The 24187-nt window shown below is 47.2% G+C and overlaps 1 protein-coding gene across 1 annotated transcript in view; it reads left to right on the forward strand.

Annotated features, from left to right (window-relative positions):
- Rftn1 (raftlin, lipid raft linker 1) overlaps positions 1–24187 on the forward strand; it is a 188229-nt gene that overhangs the window by 149659 nt on the left and 14383 nt on the right. The window contains exon 7 of the mRNA XM_051204191.1: positions 2958–3073. Coding sequence (XP_051060148.1) covers positions 2958–3073 — 116 coding nt within the window. The remainder of the gene's footprint in view (positions 1–2957; positions 3074–24187) is intronic.

Genomic DNA, 24187 nt, shown 5'->3' on the forward strand with positions numbered 1-24187 from the left:
GAAGATGTGTGTTGAAGTCCCTGCACCATGTCAGGTGAGTCACAGATGCCTGTACCTCAGGTCCCACACACACTTTTGGCTTCTGTAGTCACCCATGTGTGTGCATACACACACGGACACACAAATAATTTAAAATATTTACAGTTAGCCCAGATAGCATTTTTGTATCTGCATTTTTTCTACATAATATCATTTAAGTACCCTCTGATTAAATTCCTGTGGCGTTTTAGGATAATACAGAATGTATTCATTTAACTATTTTTCTGTGGTGACTATTTTTATTTTATTTAGGGATGTGTGTGAGAGAGAGAGAGAGAGAGAGAGAGAGAGAGAGAGAGAGAGAGAGAGAGAATGTGGTTGGTGTATTTATTCTTTGGAGGCCCACCATCCAGCCCCCACATAAATACATGAAGACGTATTCTTCCTTAGGAGTGTCCCGCTTTAGCTTGGCTTGTTTCTAGCCAGCTTTTTTTTTTTTTTTTTAACTTAAATTATCCTATTTCTCTTTACATTTTGCCTCTGGGCTTTTTACCTTTCTCTATTCTGCATGTCTTTCTTTCCTCTTACTCCGTGGCTGGCTGGCCTCCTGTTCTCCTTATATCTCTTCAAGCTTCTCTCAACCCTAGATTTTTCCTTCTGACTCTGCCTGGCAGCCCTGCTTATCTCTCTCCTGCCTAGCTATTGGCCATTAAGCTCTTGGCAAATCAGGCGTTTTAGACAGGCAAAGTAGCACAGCACACGGAGTTAAACAAATGCAACATAAAAGAAATGCAGCACATCTTTACAACATTAAACAGATACTCCACAGCATAAACAACTGCAACACATCTTCAGCTAATACTCCACAACAGAGGGGCATCTGCATTGGGAGTAGTGTGTGCAGGGGGTTGACTTCAATGGTCCACCTCCACCAACTACCCATTTTTTGAGCTAGGGTCTCTTACAGAACCTGACCTTGTCCCTTTGGCTAGGCTGGCTACCCAGCAAGACCCCCAAGGAGCCACTTACACTTTGCAATGACTATTTGAAAAGGGATTTTTAAAATAAGATAAATCATAATAATGTTAATTTCCTTTGTCACAGAGAGGGAAGGGACACAAAATGGGAAGTCTGTGACTCACAGTGGCATTCATGGAAGTGCCACTATTTACTAGAAGTCACAAAGAAAAAAACTCAAACTGTCAGCACATAGCAATCGGAAGCTTTTATGTTCTCCTCCGAAAAAATTAAAGACATAGATAGGAGAAAGTTGTTTCCAGCAATAAAAATAAAGGGCTATACTTACTATTCTTTATGTATAATGATTTTATAAATACCTAAAAAAATCTAAAATCCCAATAGAAATGAGCGAAGAACACAAACTAGACATTAATTCTCTATGGCTAGTAAATGTTGAAAACAGCTGTTTCTTTTGTTTGTGAGATTGGCAAATGTGGAGAGCCCGCAGAGGTGTGGGGATGGAGGGACCCTCACTGTGTTTGGAATTTTAGCTGCACAGCTTCCTGGAGAGCAATTTAGCAGACCTGAAGTGGCTTCCGGAAGCTCACCCTGACACCCCTCTTATTTCCTTTAGTCTGTCATGACAACAATCAATGCTCTCAGGAGTGTTCTCTGTAGGCATTATTTGCAAAATTACTTAAAAAACAAAGCAATAGGAAAAAAGAAACGAGGGTGCTAGAGAAAGTTTGGTGGGTAAAGTTCTTGCTAGGCAAATAGGAGGCCCCGAGTTCAGTACATAAAAGCTGGCTGGTGTGTGTTTGTAAGCCTACAGGGTAGGTGGCTTCGGTAAGTAGAGATCTGTTTCCTCCCATTGATTAAGGCTAGATGCCCATGACCCAAGAGCCAGCATGCTGTTTCCAGCGCTCTTCCTGCCTGGCTCTCCCTCTTTGCATATCTGGGAGTAGGAAGAACAACAAGCAAAGCATCATGGGGCTTCTTCCCTTCCAGAGACTGAGCTGGGGGTTGGGCTTCAGCAGGTCATTGAGACTGAACAGTGTTTGCAGAGTAGATTGTAGGGCACAAGGGCTTCTTCCCTTCCAGAGACTGAGCTGGGGGTTGGGCTTCAGCAGGTCATTGAGACTGAACAGTGTTTGCAGAGTAGATTGTAGGGCACAAGGGCCACCTGTCCAGATCCTCACCTCACAGATGAGGTAGACAAGGCACTTGGAGTCGGGCCACCAGCCTCAAAATCAGTCCCCCTTTCTCGAGGTCTTGGCTAAAAAAGGAATCCAGGACAAACTGCACCACAGCCCAAAAGAAGGCAGAGGCAGGTGTTCTGCATGGCTGAGGCTGTGTCCTGTTCCTTCAGACCACATCTCTAAACATTCCCAAATAACGCTGATCATCCCGCATAGGCTTGTTGAGCCATATGGTACGCAGGGGCCCACTCTCTTGACTGGAATATGTCAGTGCTAAATCATTTGGGAAGCTCCCTCCCAAACCCAGCTCTTTACATGGACTGCCAAAAGCATCCTTGGTATATCAACCACACTGCAACCCCAACACCCCAGAATTAACGCATCCAGAGCACAACTGATGAGCTTAGATTTGGCATTTTGAATCTATCCCGCCTTTTAAACATCCCTTTTAGTTAACTGTAGTCTTCTAAAATCTGTGTTTTGCGCTGAGTGAGTTCTTCACGTTGCATCCTGACATGGTCATGAACAGGAGGGTAGGCACGCGAGTGTGATGGTGATTGCCGATGATGAAATTTGGGCTCATAAAAATCAAGGATATTATTCAAAAGAGTGAGGTAAATTAGTCCCATTCATTCTGATGGGGCTAGACTCTGCGGCTGTGTATGCCATCTTTAATTAACATTCTGAAAAGACGTTCTGATTGGGATTATTAATGAATGCAGTGAAAATTCTTGCTGTTTGTAAGACTTCTGCCACAGACAGCTCAGACACCCCCACCACCACCACCAAACTGGTTTTTCTGTGTTGTTGTTTCCACAGACTCCTTCTATGGCTTGACAGATGGAGTATTCATCTTTGAAGCTGTTTCCCCAGAAGATAACAAACCCACACAGGGCTACGACGCTATTGTTGTGGAACAATGGACGGTCCTGGAAGTAAGTGTGGCTCTGCCTTATTGCTGCTTTTGTCTGGGGAGAGATTGTTTCCCCGCTTGTGGCAGCTGACTGAGGCGGGTGCTCAGCTGTGCCTTTCTTCTGAAAGGGGGTTCACCTGGGTAAACCCTGTGAGGACTCTTTTATACCCTGGTCCCAAGCTGGGGTGGCCTCCACATCTCTTTCTACAAGAAAAGCATGTATACTTGTATGGCTCGTGCTACTGTAAACACAGGTGATAGACAGAGGCATGTTCATGTAGTTTTCAGGGGTAGAACCTGGCCAGCGCCTGCAAGCCACCCTTGGAAGAAATGAACGGGAAGAGCTAGCGTCTGAGGTTTCACACCAAGCACTGCAGGGTATATTTGAGAAGTGACAGCCATGAGGCCACTACCTCCAAGTCCCATGGCTTTGGAAGAGCAGTCTTCCTTCTAAGAGTCCCTGGATTTTCTCCAGCCATGAAGCATGGATGTTTTAAGACAGCCTCAGCTCATGACTAGACCCGCATTTCTCAAGAGGAACCTTTATGTCAAAGTCACACGCAGAGTTTCTCCAGCGTAGATATTTGGGTCCCGCCCTGGAAGTTTACATTCAGCATAGACCACTAATAACAAAAGGCCACAGGTGGGATTTTGTTCCATTCAGGAGACAAGAAAGTTCAAGGTTAGGGTTCTCCTGCTCAAGACTCTCATCTGGCTTGTGAACAGCCACTCACCCAGAGTATGCTTATGGGCAAGAGCCAGTGAGCTCTCTGGTGTCTCTTACAGCATTAACCCTAATAGACCAGGGACCCACTCTGGTGACCTAATTTAACTGCTTCCTTAGAGGACATCTCTGCACTGAGGCTAAGTGTAGGTGGGATAGGAAACATTCAGGCTCTAGCAGTACTCTGGGGCTGGTCCCACGAGTTTGTGTTTATAATGCCCAGATAAATGAGTTGCTGCTGCCAGTGGTCAAAAGATGAAATCCCGGGGACCCTACTCTTTGAGCCTGTTACTGGCACAGTGTCTGGCTGGGGACAGGTTTGCAGGCGCAGTCCTCTGAAGAGGCTCCAGTGAACACCCACTCTGACCCAGAGTCAGCCCATCTCCAGGGCTTGTGGATGCATTTGAACCCATTCACATTACCCTAAATCCAAGTACATCTCTTCTCTGCCGATTGGCCAGAAAAAGCTTTTTCCCTTCTGCCCAGACAGAAAGGTAGTGAAGCAGATCCTCCTATTGGATAAGAGCTTTAGTGGAATAGTTAGTAATACCACAGACAAACATGCCATACGCGGACAACATGGCAGGTTTCATGTCATAAGGTCACAGCTGAGTATGCCACAGTATTTACTTGCAGTCAGGCTTTCTCTAATTCCTGGGCAGGTTGGGAAGGGGCGGGAAGGGAGGAAGGTATCTTACTGATGAGTTAGTTAGAGACTGGGGAGGAGGGACACATTTACTTAATGGGTACCCATTGTAATCATGGCAGAGGGATGCCATTGCTGGCCTTCAGATACCAAGAAATCTGAAGGTAGCTGGAGCCTGTAGATGAGAATTAGGGTGCCATCGCTCCTAAGAGTCCTGGCACCTGAAGTCCATTAGAGGTCTGCAGAGTCTCACATAGGCTGTCCTCTGGGGCTCGCTATCTCCACTGAAGCTCCAAGAAAGGCTGCTGTAGGTGGCTGTGGCCTGATCCCCCCTCACACCACCAAGCATAACTTAGCTTCTGGCTGACCCTGTTTTGATGATAGGCACTGTCCTCCCAGGCTAACCTCGAACCTCCTGGGCTCTGGATATTATCCATCTTGGGGGTCACAACCTATGCTGGAAGCCAGGTTTGGCCACCTATCCTCAATCAGCCAATCACAAGAGTCAGATTAACAGTATAATCCAGAAAAAAAAAAAAAAAAAAAAAAGAGAGAGAGAGAGATTTGTTCAATGTGGCCACATCAGAACAAGTACAAAAAGATGGAATGACTCCCCAAGTCCATCTTTGTGGTCCTGAAGAGAGACTGAAGTTTAAAGTCTGTGTTGGTTAAGTTTTTGTCAACTCGATGGAAGTTAGAGTTGTCTGAGGAGAGAACCTCAGCTAAACGCTCCCGTCAACTAGCCGTATGCAAGTCTGTGGCACACTTTCTCGATTGAAGCTCCTTGTGGAAGGGCCCAGCCAACTGCGGGTGGTGCAGTGACTGGGCTCCTTGGTCCTGGGATATGTAAGAAGCTAGCTAAGCAAGCCATGGGGAGCAAGCGGGTAAGTAGCACGCTTCTGTGGCTGCTGCTTCTGCCCCCACGTCCCCAAAGACTGTGGAGTCAAATAACCCTTCCCTCCAGACGGTGCTTTTGCTTGAGGCCATTATCACAGCAATAGAAAGCAAACTAAGACAGATTAATCAGGCCTCTAAGGGTGTGGCCCCATCCACCTGGCCTCTCACTGCCCGGCATTCAGACTTGTCCTGGAAGGTAGTAAGGTAAGCTAGAGCTGGGTGAATCTCTCGTGGGAGACAAGCTCCTCTCTGGCTGGGGCCTTCTCCTTCCTAGCACGCATTCCTGGGGGACTCCTGTTTCGGTGGTCTGATTGTTTCTGCCGGGCCTGCTCCATGCCTGTGTGATGCTATAGTGGGCATTTTCTTTCTCACTGGTGAGAGCTGCCTGCCCTTTATTCCCAGCCCTGCTTTCAGCCCTGTTCCAACTCTGTCACTGTGTTTTGTTTTGGCTCCTCATTTTACACACACACACACACACACACACACACACACACACACACACACACTTTCGCCAGGGAGCCTGCTAGCTCTTCTCAGCCCCAAGACAATGCAATGCTTTAAGAGCAGGAAGCTGACTGGCAACCTGGGCAGGCGTGGCCCTTCAGTTGCCAGCTCGGCCTGTCAATGTAGAGAGGAAGCCCCCTCCCTCCCCTTTCCACTTCTAGGTGTTGTTAGTGGATGTCTCAAAGCTGGGACAATTTTAAAGGAGAAACTCTAGTCTAGGTATGGTGACCTGGACCTGTGATCTCAGCTCTTGGGAATGAGACCCACGGATTTCCCAGAGCTCTGTGCAGGCTGGGTTACACAGTAAGGCACTATTTTAATCCCTGACCCCAACGAGAAGGTAAATTGGAAACTGTGACTGCGGGCCCTGGCACACAGAGCCCATCAGTCACCCACTGTCACTCATGACAAAATTCTCCATCTACTGCTTTAGCTTCAGTCTAAAAGGAATTCTGTACAGAGATTGCAGGGGTAATGGTGCCAGGTTATATGCTAAAATCAGGTTTCAAACAAAGAAAAAAAGAGTTGTGGGGGGCTAGAGACATGGCTCAGTGGTCAAGAACACTGGCTGCTCTTCCAGAGGACACGGGTTCAATTCCCAGCACCCACACGGCAGCTCACAGTTGTCTGTAACTCCAGTTCCAGGGGCTCTGAAACCCTCACACAGACATCCATGCAAGCAAAAACACCAATGCACATGAAATAAATAAATGTTTTAAAAAGAAAGAATATAGTTGTGTTACCCTTAGTTGTAAATCCACAGCCTAAAGTAAGAGCCCCTTGTGGAACATTTGTGTGTGGGATTTTCAATCTGGAATCAGAGCAGAAAGGGTAATGGGTTGGGATAGACCAAGTGCAGAGCAACAGAGAAGGAAAGAGAAGATAGGTAGACTAAGAGTCTCTGAGTCTGTGTGTCTGGATGTGACAGCTTAGGAGAATCTAGACGCCATTGTCAACACAAAACCACAACTCCCATCTTAAAGAGATAGATAGTTTATTCTGGAACCACTCTAAGGGACCATGGCCTGAGAACACAGATTTAAGTTGTACCAAGCTCCATAATTCCATTGTGGAAACAGTTTTGTGACGTTTTGTCATAAATCAAGACAGATCTAAAACACACTGGTGAGTACCTCAGAGAGGTGGTTCCAGTAAGACGGAGGAGCTCTTCTATAGGCCTAAGATGCTGTAGGATGGCATTCTTAGCTTTAGGGTTGGTGGAAACAAGGGGTCTGCCATGTTAATAGGTACTGAGAGGTTTTTAATCTATGAATCTCACAATGTTAGTTCTAATGCAGGTGGGTAAGGAAACTAGGCAAAGATAAGGTGATTAGCCTCTGGACCTATGACATTCCAGTCTCTATGGGACTACAGCTCTAATCTGCAGACACAGCTTCTTTCCAAGAGTTCCAATTGGCATCAGCAAGTTACTGTCGCCTTTCTCTTGAAGTATATTCTAGTTTATCTGTGCTTCCTAGATATGAACAGATGTTAGAAAAAGCATGCCTAAACTAGGCCTCATAGTGTAATCCCAGCTACTCAGGAGGCTGAGGCAAGAGCATTCCAGGTTCAAGGCTTGTCTGGTTTGCAGAGTTGAAGAAAAGGAGTGTCTGTGAATGTAGCTCAAGGGTGGAGCTCTTGGCTGGGCTTCGTGAAGCGCAGCTCCCACACCAGCACCGTGGAAAAGCACTTAGACTTGGTGACAGCTACCATGGCGGCTGGAGCGTTCATTGGAAAGGTCAGCTAAAGTGAAGGAGTGAAAAGCAAACGCACCTCTGCCTTCACATTGGGTCTCTTGGGTGGAACTCCACCACCTCACCATGTGTAAAGTGTGTGAGCAGTGAACACTGGCTTCTCCAGACTGTAGTGACGGGAAGGCAGCGTCCTGGACATCCGTGATTCCCTTCCAGACCTCATTTATATTCTAAGTTGTTTAGGCTTCAAGAAAAATAATTCTACTTCATTTCTGAGAAAGGAGTTTAGCCTTCAAAACATTCACCTTAGTTCTTTGAAAAATAACTCTATTTTGGCAGTTTATCGGTTCATTTGTTTAGAAGCTTAGAAGGTGAACCAGGACCCAAGTAAACACTGGGCTATTGAGCTTCATTCCCAGCCCTTGGTTTCAAGACCAGGTTTCTCTGTGTAGACCAGGCTGACCTTGAACTTGTGACGTTAGTGCTGGAGTTATAGGCCTGCACCACCATGCCCATTTTCTGTTGAGATGTTTCAAACCCGGGTTATGGTGGTCCACATTTGGAAGGTCTTCTAGCTTTGGTATCTCAGAAGGTTTCATGTATAAGTTGGATGCCTCCTGAGTCCAGTGTGCAAAAGGTGGAATTGTCCCTAGGCACACCTCAGAGACCTTTCTCCGAGCTCCTGAGGAACACACTGTTCCACCATGTTGATCTCCATCTTACTCCAGGCTGTCTGTCATGAGAGACCAGGTGAGATGCTGTTCCTATCACTGAATCCCCTTTGTCTAGAAACCTCCCATGACAAAATCATGGCTCTCTCTCTTGTTCTCTGTGACCTCCGGCAGGGGTCTGGACATCAGTCTTTGTTTGTAAAGGCTCCCAACCATCTCTTTAAATATTCATTCAAGGATTTACCACATGAATTTACCAGAGTGTAATTTCCATTTCTGTGGCATCTAGAATTTACCACTTTCTGCTGTGACAAAGGAGCCAATATTTGTTCTTTTCAAACCATCTGGAGTATTTTTTTGTTGCCATGATTCCTCCAAGAAAATGGTTTTAGTTTTAAATCAAAGTTTTTAGTGCCAAGGTCAAGAGATCTACACCTTTTTTTTACCTGTGATTCAGGTGATTTCCCATGAATCATCATTTGGCAGCTTCTCAGAACAGTGGTTCCCTCGCCTTGGCTGTGACACTCCAGCAGCTTGAATCCTACAGCTGAACACCTTTCCTGGGCACTGGGCTCTTACCTAATGCTCAGGGTGCCCTGGAAGGCAGACCCGGGTGATGGGCTCTTACCTAATGCTCAGGATGCCCTGGAAGGCAGACCTGGGTGATGGGCTCTTACCTAATGCTCAGGGTGCCCTGGAAGGCAGAGCACCCATCCACCAAACTCAGCCATTCTGTGTCTCAAACTTCGAAGTCCTTCAAACCGGAAAGACAGACAAAGAAAGGAGCAACTGAACGCCAATACAGGCTTTGGCTGTAGAGGGTTAGGATCTAGTACAGGGAGTCTATAGTCTAGAAACAACCAAGGAAGGGGTGAGTTTCCCTTTCTTTTCAGTCTGTAATGATCAGTGTCAAGGATACTGTGAATGGGTTAAAGAATGCCAGGTGATCAACACCCATAAACACCTCTCTTGGCCAGACAGTCCTAGGGGTCAATAGGATGAGGAGGGCAGGTGTTTAGAAAAACAAATTACAATATTTATATAGACCAAGCACTGTAGTTGAGGGGATTGTTCACCCAAAATGGAGGAACTTCACAGAATGTGAATAATATTTTCTCACATTTGTCTCGGCCAGAGAAACAAACACGCGTGTTCATAAGGTACAGAGAGGGGCATGACCTCAGCAGTTAGTGGTGGGGAAAATAAGAGGCACAGAGGTCGTGTCCTTGTCTCCACTGTTTTTCCTGTATGGCTCTACACACAATGACAAAGCAGGGGTCCCTGGGAATGTTAAAGGGACAGTCCAGAAGCTGTCAAGTTAGCATCTGCATTGATCCACCCTGCTCCGTGGTCCTTATCCAGACAAGCAGAGGCTGCTGTGAAGGTGTGTTTACAGCTAGCTACCTGTAGGGGGTATAGCTCAGGGGTAGAGCATTTGACTGCAGATCTAGCTACCTGTGCATCAGGGAGATAAAAAGTGTGACTAACCCTCACCTAATCAGTTGAAAGCCTTTAGAGACTGAATTCTTCAGAAGAAATTCTGTTTCCATTACCGCCTTCCAAGTCGAGCTTGCAGTATCTGCCCTTGAAGCTTGCAGCTTACCCTGCATATCTTGCAATTGCCAGCCTCCATAGTCACGGGAGCCAGTTCTCCAGAAACATGTCTCAATAGATGCAGATACCAGTGTGGCTGTGAACATCCTGTGTCTTCTCTCAGGAGAACTCTGACTAACACAGCTCCAGGTAGTATGATGCCACCAGCAAGGGAAAACATTACCAGTTCATAGGCTTAATTAGTTTACTTCATGGTGTCGGAGCTAAACCTCGGGCTTCCTATGCAATGGGCATGTGCTCTACCATTCAGCAGCCTGGTGGGAACAAGCATATCATGCATGGTTGTGTCTCCAAGGCTGCTGTGTGAGTGAAATTGTCAGTGTGTTGACACAGGAAGAGTTTGTGAGAAGCCCTGATAGTCGAGGCAAGAGCAGGGAGCTGGGGGTTGGAGACGTCATCAAAACAGTTGTCCCTGGCATCATGTGACTTGGGGTGATGCATTGGAATGGGGAAAGGAGAGGCCAGCAGAGCCTGAGGCTGAAGTTCCAAGTTGAGAACCAGGGCCACGTTCCTGTGAGTCCACCAGGGTGCCAGCAGGAGAGCCACTAGAAGTTTTGGCGGGAGTGGAGTTTCACCTTATGACCCAGAGCAACAAGCTTGGCGTGTGGGAAGGAGGGGTTGTGAAGTCAGACTTTGCAGTAGTTTGAGGATCTCACCAGGGTTGGAACCTGTCTGCCAGGTCTGTCCTTATGACCCTAGTCACAAGGTGGCTGCACAGACCCACACATCACATACACACATGATAACTCTGGCCAACAGGAGCAATTCCTTCTCTTCCTTTTCCAGAAGCCCCAGCCGAGTTTCTTTCAGGTATTTCTAGCCAAGCTGAGTTACAGACTCAAGTCACATTCAGAGCTCAAAAGTGATCTGGGATTGAAGAGGGTGTTAGCTGGGACAGGAGCTTTCGCCATGGAGATGTGTGTAGTTCTCCCGTGCTGACATTAAGGGAGGTGTTCAAGGAAAGGACTCACTAAGGTGACAGTCAGCCTTCATCATAGGGTGACAGAAGCATGTGACTTTCGTAAACGCCTCATTGTGTCTGACATGCCTGTGTTTTACTCCAAATATAAGCAGCGAGGTCCTTTTGAAAACTTCATCCAACAAATAAATAGTGAGTCCCTACTGTATCGGCAACCTTGAGGATGCGGTGGAGGAAATTCGGGCAGGAAGGTGGTTTCCCTTTAACTGAAGAGAAGGAACGTAGTCATTAGACGTGGCTTTTCACCTCCTGGCTTTCCATCCATAATTTCTCATCCTTGTCAAGCTTCCTAAATCACAGAAACCTTTGGATGCTGATGGGGGAAGAGGTGGGCATGCCCCTGTGGTGGAAATGGGGCAAAGTGAATTTATAGTCTTATTGCAGGGAAAGATTGAATAAAGGAAGTGGTTGCAGGTTCAAATCCTGGAATGGGCACAGTAGCAGCGTGTTTCAGAAGGTTCTTTGTCCCACCAGGACCTGCCACTTCAGCCCCAAATGAACACACAGATGCTATATTAATTATAAAACTGTTGACCGATGGCTAGGACTTCTTACTGGCTAGCTCTGTCTTAATTATTAGCCCATTTCTGTTAATCTGTGTCTTTCCACTTTGTCTTGGCTTACTGGAGAATGCCCAGACCTTCTACTCCTTTGTTGACTACATGTGAATCCGTCTGCCTCTATTTCCCAGAATTCTCATCTCCTGGCCCTGCCGATTCTTCCTGCCTGGCCAATCAGCCAATCGGTGTTTTATTCATTACCCATATAGAGAAACACGTATACAGAAGGACATCTCCCATCGGCAGCGTCTGTGTGCAGAGTGCATTTGTGTGTGAGAATGCAGTCCTGTGCATGCGGTAGCTCGTGTGTGGAGGTTGGAGGACAGCCTCATTTCTCCACCATGTGACTAGCACACTGGTCATTCTCTGCTTCCCTTCTCCCTGTCTGTGGGAGCATGGGAATATACAGGTGCTTGTAGTACATATCTGGCTCTTTTGGGGACTCTGGGGATTCAAACGTGGGTCTTCGTGATTAGCCAGCAAGCACTTTCACCTGCAGAGCTGCCTCTCCAACCTCACAAATACACTTTTTAAAACTGTCCCTGGGACCAGAGAGATGGCTCAGTGGTGAAGAGCACAGACTGCTCTTGAAGAGGACCCAGGTTCACCTCTCATCGCCCGTGTCAGGCAGCTGAGTACTGCCTCTGAATCCGGTCGTAGGGGACCGATCTTTCTCCTCTGTCCTCCACCAGTACTTGCAACCCCCGCCCCACCACACATATACAAGCACTCGCATTTACAAACAAAATAAAACCTTTAAACAGAACCTATTGTGTATGCCATGGAGTGACAGGAAGGTGGGCTGTCGGGTTCTCCAGGGAAATGGAGCTAACAGTGAGTGTTGTACACACCCACAGTGAAGTTTATTACAAGGCTCAAGCCAGTGCACACTGAAACCCTGTAGTCTAGAGAATGGAGATTTGGAGAGTCAGTGGCGAAGTTCAAAGCGCCTGAATGATGGTTGGTCCAGGCCTCAGGCCCCAAGAGCCAGTGGCTGTAGCTGCGGAGGGTAGATGCTGTAGCTCAGGCAGGCAGGTGGAGAAATCGCATCTTCACCGCCTGTCAACACAGGCTGTGTCAGTATGGTATTAGAAAGGTGGGAAGTGACTCTATAAAATCCTCACACATGCTGTAACATGCCTGTGGAAGTTCTCTTAATGTCCTATGGATCAAACTCAGGTCTGCAGGCTTAGCAGCAAGCATCTTTTACACACTGAGTAGTCATGCCAGCCTTTTATGTACAACACAGACAGGCATGCATACTTACAAACATGCTTGAGTACACACACATGCACACACATGCATGTATACACACACGTACACATACTTGAGTGCACACACACACATGCACGCACGCACACATGCACACATGCATGCACATGTGCACACACATACTCTTCCCTACAGTTTCTTTGTCTGAGTCCTACACTTAGGGCCTCACAAGGCTGCACTCAGGTCTGTCCTTACTAGCTGTCAGCTGGATATGGCCTTTGCTAGTCACATGGCCATAGTGTGGTTTGGATGCTGCTTGTCCTCTGAAAAGCCCAGCACTGGAAGCTTGGTCCCCAGTGTGACAATGGAGAGAGATGGCTCTACCAGTAAGAAGTGGAGTAGCCTTGTGTTACTGAGACCTCTCTCTGGCCTCCATTCAGTTGGCTGGTCCTTCTGCTCTCCACTGCAGGGATTCAGACAAGACCCTGGCTTAGTATAGGTAACAGGTACTGCTGTGTAGTAAAATGAGGCACTCTTAAAGCCTAAGAATGAACAAGGTCCAGAGAAACCATTGTACCAGCATGTGCCTTATTCAGGTTATATATTTCTAGCTTCTAGAACAGGCTTTTTTTTTTTTTTTTTTTTTTTTTGAGGTGATTGACAGACCCATTTGGATTCCATTATGGGTGGGGCGCAGTGTGTGTTTTTGTTCTTTACCAGAAAGTTTCCTCCTGCTAGATAATAATCTTATGACCTTCTGGGCAGTTCAGAACGTTGTGTCTCCACCCAGGTCTGGAGACTGGAGATCCCATTCTTTAGAGCAGTCATCAGTCTGAAGCTTCAGTTCCTGGTTTTAGAGGCTGCTAATTTGAAGGAGGGGTCCATCCACACTCCACAAGCCAGGTGATGTTTGGTCAGCTACTTAACAAGGGAGACTACCCTCTGATTCTTAGAAGGTGTTACTGGGGGGGGGTGGTCAAGGCTCTCCCAGGATGTGATGCACAGATTGTGTCTTGGGGACAGAACTGAGCAAGACCCAGAGCAGTAAACGTGCATTTATTTAAACAGAGAGTGAGAACAGTTAGTGCACTCCACAGAGTGGGAGTGAGCACCAGGAAACATGGGGGGGGGGTCCCAGGGGATTTTATATCACAAACTGGAAGGCAGAGTTTCTCTGAAAGGGGTGCATCTTTCTTTGTCTGTCCTAGGTAACTGATTTTCTTTGTCTGTTACATGGCCGGGGCAGTCCTAGGGACTTTGTGGGTTGCTGGGCCCCAGAGTTAATCATCCTATGACTTACAGTCATGCCTGTATGTCTCTGTCTTCCTGACTTGAGGAGGCTAACAGTGGTCTCACGGGCAGGTAGTTCCTGGTGGGAGGAGGTTATTATTAAGTGAGGTCAGTCCACATACACATGGCCACTGTCTGCACGTGGCAGGTTCCAGAGTGATCCTCAGTAGAAGCTTAAACGAGTCAGGATCCAAACGTATGAGCTGAAAAACACCTTCAGGACTGGAGTGATGGTGGTTAAGACACTGGTTGCCTTCCAGGGGACCCAAGTTCCATTCCCACTACCCACAGTTGCTCTTAACTGGCTGTAATCCTACTTCCAAGGGATCAAATGACCTCTCTGGCCTCTGTAGGCACCAAGCATACATGTACAGCACACAGACATACACAGAGTGCACAAACACACATACAGGCAAAACTCTCAGACATTAAATTAAATTAAAATGTTTAAATGTATAACTTCATGAAATGTTAGAAACAAAGAATAATCTTTGTTCTGCACAAAGGAACACATGGACAATGCAAGGGAATGTCTTTTTGCAGAAAGGGCCCTCTGGAACCCAACAAGGCTAGCAAGCACACTGGGCAGGATAGCCTGTCTGTCATCCTGGGTGTCAGTGGTGACTGCCCCATTCCGCCAGTGGGAAGTGACTTCACAATCTGATATGACTGGCTGATCAGTGCAAGGAAGAAGGGGGAAGGTTTGGCAAATAAGAGTCCCTGCAGGCTAACTACCTTTGATTTAAAAGAGAATACTAAATAAATGATAAACCATTTCTCATAGAAATTCCCAGTCTGGAGTATTTTGTCCTAGCAACAGAAACTGGCCTAGTTTCTTTCTAACATACGGACAGTTTAAGTCCCATAGGGAAAGGCGGGCAAATAGTTCTCCATAGAGGCCTGAAGCACGTTAAGTGAATGTATGCAGAGGATGCATTAATGCAGTCAGGTGCTCACTCATTGTCACTCCTTGGCAGTTAATTTGGCCAATAAAATAATGTATTGGTTTGAGACAGTCTCATTCTGTAGCCAAAGCCTCAAGCTCACAGCAATCCCCCTGCCTCCATCTCCCAACCGCTGGGATCATAGTTACCCAGCCCAAGCCAACAATTTCAGTAAAAATAAAAGGGAGCCTGAAGATGGAGCTCAGCAACAGAGCACTTCTCTGCCATATGCAGTGCTCTAGGTACAATTCCCAGCACCCCTTAATTAATTACAATGCAGGATGAGGGCGTGTGGCTGGGACATAACCCGCTGCACTCGCAAGAGCAAGACCTTCGTTCAGGGTCCCAAGGTGCCCTCCTGTGCCTTGTTCGGTTTCACGTCTTCCTTGGGTACTGTTGAAATCTGGTAGACACACAAATAGTGAGAGGCCGTGGGCTGTCCTGTATGGCTGTCGGGGTCTGAAGCATGGACGTACCCCTGAGTTCCAGGAAGTCATTCCAGATGTGCATTTGGTTGTTACCGACGGCTCATTTATCCTTAGTGCTGAATGAAGTTCCATTTATCTGGGATACTAGTTTTATTCATCCATCATCTATTGGAGAACATCTCATCTTGGGTCTGGATTTTATGAATAAAACCACTGAAAACATCCACATGCGGGTTTTTATGTGGACAGATGCTTTCAGCTCCCTTGTAAAAAAAGAGAGATGTGGCTGCCAGGCCGTGATGCCAGCATATTTGGTCTGTAGGAAGTCGCAGAACTATCTTCTAAAGTAGAAGCACCATTTTGAAGCCCGAGCAGTGTTGGGGTTGAGTGTTCCTGTCATTTCATCTGGTGGCTGCTGGTGTTTTAGAATTCACCATCCTAACATTCGTGGGGGGGGGGTTCTCTCATTTTAATTTGCATTTTCCTAATAGCATGTGAGGAGTGTCTTCTCATAAGATGACTCACCAACACACTCCCCAGGGACACGGCAGGAAAAGGACACATTTACAGGTGGCCAGTTCAGTTCCCCAGTCATTTCCCAGAAGTACCCAGTGGTCTTGAGCACGCTGTGAAGAGTAGGAACATAGCTCTCTATGTATGACTTTTGTATGTGAGTATATTTACAACTTCCGTATATACAATGCCCAGAAAAAGAGAAATGGAGGAGGATCCTGGTAGATAAAACTCCAGTTCGCCTTGTCTATGACAGACTTGTGTCTTCTTATTGTTAAGTGTGACCCATGGTCACTTGACTAAACTGAGAACATAAGACTCGGTGGCAGAACCAAGTGGCCAAGATTCTTCTACTCACTCAGCAGTGATGTGTGGGGAAGACGCCTCCCACATAAGGACTTGGTTTCCCCAGGAGCAAGTTCAACTTCCTGCCTTCATGGAAACCATGTTCCAATGCAGGAGGGCACAAAAGTGAAGTCAGATGTGTTTTGGTGGGGCAGGACGAGAGGATTGTGGGAAGATTTCCGGGAGTGAGCCAGGCTCTCTGAGAACATTTGAATTTTCCTGATGGCTACTTGTAATTCATTAACTCACGTTATGGTGGGTCACAATCCAGATGCTGATGGGAACTCAGTAGCACATCTGCTATACTAGGCTTTACATGGATTTCTCTCTGAGGAGGGGCCCAAGAGTGAACGGTCAAGAGTCTGGCATGTCCTGAAGGCTGGATATTTCGTCTGGAGCTTTTGCGTACCTCAGAAACGCTAATAGACATGAATGTACCAGAAGCTGGGTCCTCTGAAGACATGCTGTGGGGGATTAGCAGTGTAATTCAGTTGGAAAAGAGGGGAGAGTGGCGTTAAAATGCTGGTAACCATAGCAACATGATACTGACAGTTGGGTCTCCACAAAAGAGAATATTGACTGGCTGATGGCCCCTCCACTGATGGGGAAAGTGGAGCCCTGAGTCGACCAGGGTGAGGAAAACCACAGATGCTCTGTGGATCAGTGCTTGCTGGCTGCCCAGTGAGCTGACCATGGTTTCTACTTCCTCCCTATTAACACTGTACTAATAGCTATGCACAGATGACTTCTGGGTTAGCATTTTGTGATTATTGGTAAACCCGGTCTGTAAAGATGATAGTCTTAGAATTTCTCTTAGACAAACTGCTCCCTTCCCCATCCCCTCCACTCTAAAATAAATACCTTTTAGTTCATCCTGAATTGTAGGGAGAACCCCTTTTCGGTCCTTTTTCTTCTCTAACAGAGAAAGTAAAAAAGAAACAGTGGTTAGAAATATGCCGGTCAGTTTGTCTAAAGAGAAACAAATTGATAAATTCCATTTATTCTCAGAAAACGTAATGTCTTCTCACCCTTCAAAGTGAGTGGTAGGAACTTGGCAAGTCCCTGGATGGAGAAGGTGTTTCTTGTTTAATTGTTATCAAGCAAAGCTGCTTCTGAGTTTGTGGAGAGGGGAAACTAGCCCTCTGAATTCAGCCCCTGTAAGATGTCAGCTCCTGGGGCTACACGTTGTTGCGGTCATTGTTCCTCCCCCACCCCATACCCACCACACACACACACACACACACACACACACACACACACACACACACACACACACACACACACTGGCTGCCCCAGCATGTGCTCCCTCTGCATGTTTGGCTGACAGTGTGGAGCATCTTTGAGCTGCTTAACGTTTGCACTAAGAATTTCAGCATCTGCCCCACTAATGGGCAGGATCTGCCCCAGCCATCATGCCTTTGACCTCCAAACGTCCGGCTTCATTAGCTTTTATAAGCTACAGGAGCCCTGTGTGCTGAACACTCCTTGCCTGGCGTTCATTCTGCCAGCTCAAGTGAGCAGCAGCAGGCAGCACGGATCACAGGGATAGCAGGCTGCCTCCTGCCCTTCATCTTATGACCCGTTCCCTCGCCCGGCTCCAGAGTGTGTGACTTCAGAGAAAACACGCACAGCAGCCAGCGAGCTGGGTACCCAGAACCAGGGAAGGGTTATCTCACACATGCAGGTTTAGCTTCCCTGCCAGCCAGGCATGGTTCTGTAGGAGATGCCAAGCAATGGTGGGAGCTGGGGTGTTCTTCCTCGTTCTGAGTTTTTATCTCTCCCTCCCAGAGCATGCTAGTGAGGCTGTTGGCTTCATCTAGGTTACCGTAAATTAGACATCATGGCTCCAGAGGAAATGCAAGGTCACAATATGCCTGGCGTGCAAGATGTGAGGGCTACTTATGCCAGCCTTGATGGTGAAAAATGAGCAGCGTCCAATCCTCCTACTCCAGGTTCTAGCTGTTTCAGTTACTTCTTAAAAGTCACTAAGATTTTTTTTCCTGCTAGACATTTGCTTCGGTGTTTGTGCTCTGCTAGAATAAGGACAGTTTACCAGTTAGCTCCTGCTGCTTGGTAAAGCACCCCAAGCTCAGAGAATTAAAACAGGGCTCTTGCTAACCCTGATGAGAAAGTCTGTGCACTCTGTGGCATTAAGTGGCTCCTGACTGCCCCAAGAAGGCATCTTGCACCTGTCTGCTGTTAGTCTGGGATGCTTGCCTGCCATCATCCAACAGGCTAGCCTAGGCTTGTCCTCACCAAATAGGAAACGTTCTGGGAGGGAAGGTAGGTGCAGGAAAGCCCTTCAAGGCCTGGGTTCAGAGCTTTGTGGTCACAGCTGCCAGGTGCTGTCTGTCAGGGTTAGTTGTGGGAGCAGCCTGAACTCAAGAGGTGTGAATAGGGAGCTGCGGCCATGTTGTAAGGAGTCCCGGACAGGGAGGTCACATTGGAGGCCCTTTTGTGAGCCGTGTACTTCACAGAATAATGCCATCTATTATGTGCTATTGTACTGAGCCTCTCAAAGGCTGCCGTTTGCTGTCATTCTCCGGTGGGGACAATCAGGCAGAAATGTGAATTCACCAGCCCTGGCTGCTGAGGAGTCTCAGATCCGGGGAAAAATGGATTGCATACATTTTCATCCATTCCCCCTTTCCTCCAAAATAAATAAATAAATAAAAATAAAAAATAAAACAAACAAACAAAAAAGAAAACCCTATTCCCTTTGAGCCAAAGTTGTCTAAAATGAGATGCCGGTTCTCGGAGGTGCTATTATGTTCGCCTAATTACACATCAGCAAAATGTTTTTCTGGGGCATTGTGCATAAAACAAAGAGGCAAACAACATCTCCAGCCGGCCAGCCTGTCTGTCCCTCCCTCTGGTTGGCAGGCTCTCTGCCCTGTGTGATGGGACGCCTGAGGGGGGAGTAGATAGCAGGGCTGCCCTGTGTCAGCTCCAGAGAGATTCGCCTTCTCCTCAGAGAGGGTAGGGGGTCAAGTTGTTCCTTCACTTTCCTGCTTTACCCACACAGCCATGAGCTCCCAATCCATATGCCTGCCTGCCTGCCTGCCTGCCTGCTGTGGTCTGAGCTCTGCAGCTTTGCTTCCAAGGGCCCAGGCTAACTGGAGATTCATAAAAGAACTATGGTACTGACATGGCCTTGCCCTCTGGGATACTAAGGGACAGACTAGGGTTTTCTGACTGTCCCTTACCTTTCTATTGATAGTGGAGGTGAAATGTTCGCTTTCCCAGCGTGGCATCCTCCTCCTGCTTAGGGCTTCGTCCTCTAAGAATATGACCTGTCTGTCCTGTGTCTTCCTCTGTTCCCCTTCCTCTCCAGGGAGCCCAGTTCCCAGCCTTATTTCCTCCTGCGTTTCCCCTTCCCCTCCCTTGGCCAGCACCTCCAAACTCTCTGAAGACAGAAATGGACAATATATTCGTTAATTGTGCATCGCCGTGACCAAAGTAACTGACGAGTGGCTTATTGAGGGGAGACTTGCTTTAGCTCTTACTTTCTGAGGGTTTTAATCCTTCCCAACAGGGAAGGCATGTGGCCAGGAAGCAGAGGATGGTTAAGGTACCGGGACCAGGAGCTAGGCTATAACCTACAGAGGCTCACTCCTAGTAACCTGCTCCCTCCAGCTAGCTCCCTTCCTTTCAATGCTCTGTGGCCTCTCCAAATAGTGCCCCAGTTAGGGACTACGCATTCAAAATAAAAGTGTGTTGGATATATTTCACATTCAAACCATAGCAGATACCAAGAGGCTAAAGGCAAGTGTGAGCCCCACACCACACGTTCTGGAGAAGATAATCTGTTGCTTGCTTTCCCAGCCTCTAGAGGTCCCCTCAGTCCTTTGGTTCTGGAACCCTTCCCACATCACTGAGGTCTCTGCCTCTGTCACCCCATCCCCTTCCCTGCCTCTTCCTTAAAAGGGTCCCTTTCATTATAGTGGTCCCACCCAATAACTTAGGATAGGCCATCAGCCCTGGGATCCTTCATAATATACACCAGGTGTTATAACTGTGTGAGGGGGCGTATTCAGAAGCTACGGCTCTGAGATGCGCACATCTTTAGGGCACACCATGGTGCGTACATGCACCTATGCATCCTTTCGTTTAGTACCTCCCTGAGTGTTTCTACGGGATCCTCACATTCGTCCTAGAGTAGAGTGTCCCTCCTTGTCCTGTCTGCCCCGGTCCCACCCCGGAGCCTCTGCACCGTAGGGATGAAACCGCGTGTGCCGACTCCAGGGTTGGCGGCAGTGCAGTAGCTGTCAGGGTCCCCCTGCTACAGACAGTCCTCCAGATGGTCCTCCAGAGCAGCTCTGCACCCCCACCCCCATCTCTTACATGTGGAATGAGTTCCCAGAACTTAGGTTGTTGGTCAAAGGGTAGATGGTAGATGCATTTGTAACTCTGGGAGATAGATGCTCTCAAGTTGTTCTCTAAGAGGGTTGACTCAATTCGCCCTCCCATCAGCAGTGTGTGAGGACACTTGCTTCCTGACTGTCTGGCAAACAGAGGAGGCGCTCACCCTGGAAGGTTGGATATGTAACACTCAGTGCCTCAGGTAGCTAAATTTACATTTATTTTCTTATGAGATGGTTGGTTCTTCCGTGTGTTTAATGGCTATTTAATGTTTTTCTTTCCCTCGTTGCCACATCTTTGTCTCTTTTAAAATTTAGATCATTTTTTCTTGTCAGTTTTTAACATTCTATGGTTTGAGCTTAGGTTTTGCCCATTTTGTCTTTTGGATTTGTGTATGGTGTCTTTTGCCATGCCCCTGGACTTGTTTTAAATAAAATATCTTACTTCTGCGGTCTGTTCTTTAGAATGAGAATCCAGTGGGTCCTTTAAACATTAAGTTAATAAAACTGAAATAATGGTCAAGTGTTCACGACACACAGACAGGCTGCACTCGGGAGAAAATAATGTTTTATAATACAGATTTACTTGTAAGAAACAAAGTATTATGGTTCATTTCAGCATGAGCTGTGCTTAGAGTTCATCTAACAGTTACAGTTGAGTAGGAGATGCTGGCCCCTCTCTACCCTTGCTGGTATCTGGGGCTTGTTTGTGTCTGACATCTGAGTGTTGGAGAGTTACAGGCAGTCTGCTAGGTGACTGAGTCCGTGGTCAGAGAAGGGGGCTTATCATTAGATAGATAATCATTAGATTAGCCCTTGCTCCTAAATCAGTAGATGGGGATTTATGAAGGAAACTGAGCTAGACTGTGAATCTGAAGTCCTGGCCCATGGGAGGAAGAAGGCGGACATTTCTCCAGGTCAGGGACTGTAAAAACAACCGCCTCCCAACACATGAGCTATGGAGATATTTATGCTTTTCTTCTATGATGGCATCCCTTTCTGCAGACTGCTATAGTAAAAACTCCTTCTTTTTTACAAGTCCATGTTATTCAGAGTGAGTGACCCCCATATCAACTGCAATAGCTAATATCTAGAAGCAATACTTGTAGATTTTTAAGTGAGAAGCAGATGTCGGTCCAGGATTCTGTTTCCAAGTGGTTGATTTAAGATGCAGGCAAAGACATGTAGGGATCCAGATGGTTTCTAGGGCACTGCTTCCTAGGGAGCCTCTGGAGGGTGTGCTCCAGCAAAACGAGAAGGAAACAAAAGCAAGAGCATAGGATGTGCTCCAGGGAAATGAGAGGGAACTAAACACGAGACCATGCAAGTCAGAGACTCTGAGCAGAGAAAACAGGTGTAGAAAGCAGCCAGAGCAGATTGGACCAAGAATTTGGAGAGCTACTGAAATGGTGGCTTCCACTGCAAGACATGATGAATGATGGCATAAATTACATCTTGGGTCGTAACTCATAGAATGCATTAATTATGAGTTCCTGTGGCTCTCAGGGAGATGGAGGTGGTAGATGGCAGGAAAAATAAAGGATGACATACATAATAAAGAAGACATGGTCACAATATAACTCAAGTCATTATTGAACTTTGGGCTCACAACCTGTTTCCTGTGCCATGTTTAGTCACCCATTCTCAATAAGTCAATTAAAATAGTCAAAAGCAGGAAAAAAAAGAGTTATTCAATGTGCTCATGTTGGAAAGATAGAAAGATCCAGTGCCTCCCCCCCCCCCCGTCCTCTTAATGGTCTTGAAACGAGATTAAAATCAAATGAAGGGCCAAGGTACGTGGGATAAGAAGTCCTGGCAAGGTGTGGTCCTGCCCACCATCGACCCCTCGTTGCCTGGGCTTCAAAGAGCGTGAGAGATGGTTTATTTTGGAGGCAAATCTGAATGCCCATGGCCCAGGTACTGTGTTCCCACATGGAGGTAGTCTCATGAAGTTTTACAGTTGCAGAACAATGAAAAGTCATAAACCAATTAGTTGAAAACTTCCTTGGTGGAAACACCAGAGAGGCAGTTCTGGCAAGATGAGGGAAGCACTTCCGTGAATCTCGGATGCCGTCTGACGACATTCTTAGCTTTGGGGTGGATGGAAATTGGTGATCTGTTCTGTTAATAGATTCCACAAGGTTTGTAACTATTGTCACCAGATGATAGCTCTGACACAGAAGTGGGCAGGGGACAAAGCCAACCCAAGATAAAGTAACTGTGGCAGGCCCAGCTTCTCCATGTCACTAACTTTCTAATCAGACTCTGCAGACAACACTTTGTGGGGGGAGTTTTCATTCCTGTTGCAAGGTGGCCTGACAAGGTGTTAGAACTCCGTGGAATCTATAAGAGACGCGTTCCCCTGTGACGAGGGCCTTTCCAGAGGAAGTTCCCTTTCTTTGGGATCCGGTATTTCAGTGCCCTGATAGATTTGTAAGAAACAAGTCAGCGGGAGAAAACGAAAGAATAGACTCGTTTCAACTTCAAAATGATGAGAGCAGACTTAGTAGTCTGCGAGGTTGATGATCTCAAATGCTGTGGCCGAGTATCCAGGGGCACGGGAGGCAATGCTGTGCAGGCAATGAGGGCAAAGATAGGTAGGGGGAGGGCCTAGAAACTGCAGGAAGGGATTAGGTCAGATTGCCTGTTTTGGTACGTCCAGGCTCCAGGCTGTGATGGGATTGGTTGCTTTCCAGAGTTCTCAGGCAGAAGGGTTCTTGAAGCCTTGGGCTAATAGTATGGCCTTGTTTTGGGGGTGGGAAGGTTTTCTTTATTCCAGACCCTTTGCATATAAGAGATATGGGGCACTGTTCCTGTTGGCAGGGAGGCACCATTTGGAAGTTTGGGGGTCTGTTTGTACTGCATCCTGCGTGGTGAACCTAGTGGTCCAGGAGGGACTTCTGTAACATATGTAAAGACAGGGTAAAGAGGCAAGTGTGAAGCTATTGTGTGTGTGTGTGTGTGTGTGTGTGTGTGTGTGTGTGTGTGGCGAGGTAGGGCAGGAGGGAAACAGGACCCCATCCAGAGAGGAGAGAGCTGCCCAACTCTCTGTCTGGCCTCTAAGTCTTTGGAGTTGCTGATGTAGAAGTGGCATTGCTCTTGGAGCAGGGCATAAATCCCTCCATTGGCAGCAGCCATGAGGTCTAGCCCGAGTACCAGGGCAGCCAAGTCAACTTGGCCCTGAAAGCACCAAGTTGATCTGAACTAGGCTTTCTGAGCTGGTAAGAGGGAGGTTAATTGATGCAGAGAAACTGTCACTGTTGTAGTTCTGAGCCCAGTGTAGCTAGAAGAGAGGAGATGTGGGTAGCCCGTTAGCTAGGTGAAGGGTATTGATGTCAGGGGAAATCCAGAAAGGCAGGGAGGTTTCGGAGCTGGTGGGTGGCAGCAGAGTCCAATGGGGAGGGCCTGTCAAGTACTTGCATAGCTCATATTGAGGGCCAGAAGAGGCTCAGAAAGATGAAAGCAGGGAGGCCAGTTAGGTGGTGACGACGAGTTGCCTTGGAGGGAACAAAGGAGTGAGTGAAATCTGTGAACACTTTACAAAGTAGTATGTTCCCAACTGCTAAAGTCATTGAGATGTTGGGAGGAGCTGAGAGGCACAGCCTGGCTAGGAAAGCTCTCCCCACCATTTCAGGGGCCCCAGCATCTTTACAGGTGAAGTGAGAGCCAGAGGGTAAGTTCATCCTGATTGGGTGGACACAGAAACCTAAAAAATCCACTCTTTCTTTGGGGACTAGTGGGTAGGGTTTTTGTT

The sequence above is a fragment of the Phodopus roborovskii genome, unplaced genomic scaffold, assembly GCF_943737965.1.
Source record: "Phodopus roborovskii unplaced genomic scaffold, PHOROB, whole genome shotgun sequence".
Lineage (NCBI taxonomy): Eukaryota > Metazoa > Chordata > Mammalia > Rodentia > Cricetidae > Phodopus > Phodopus roborovskii.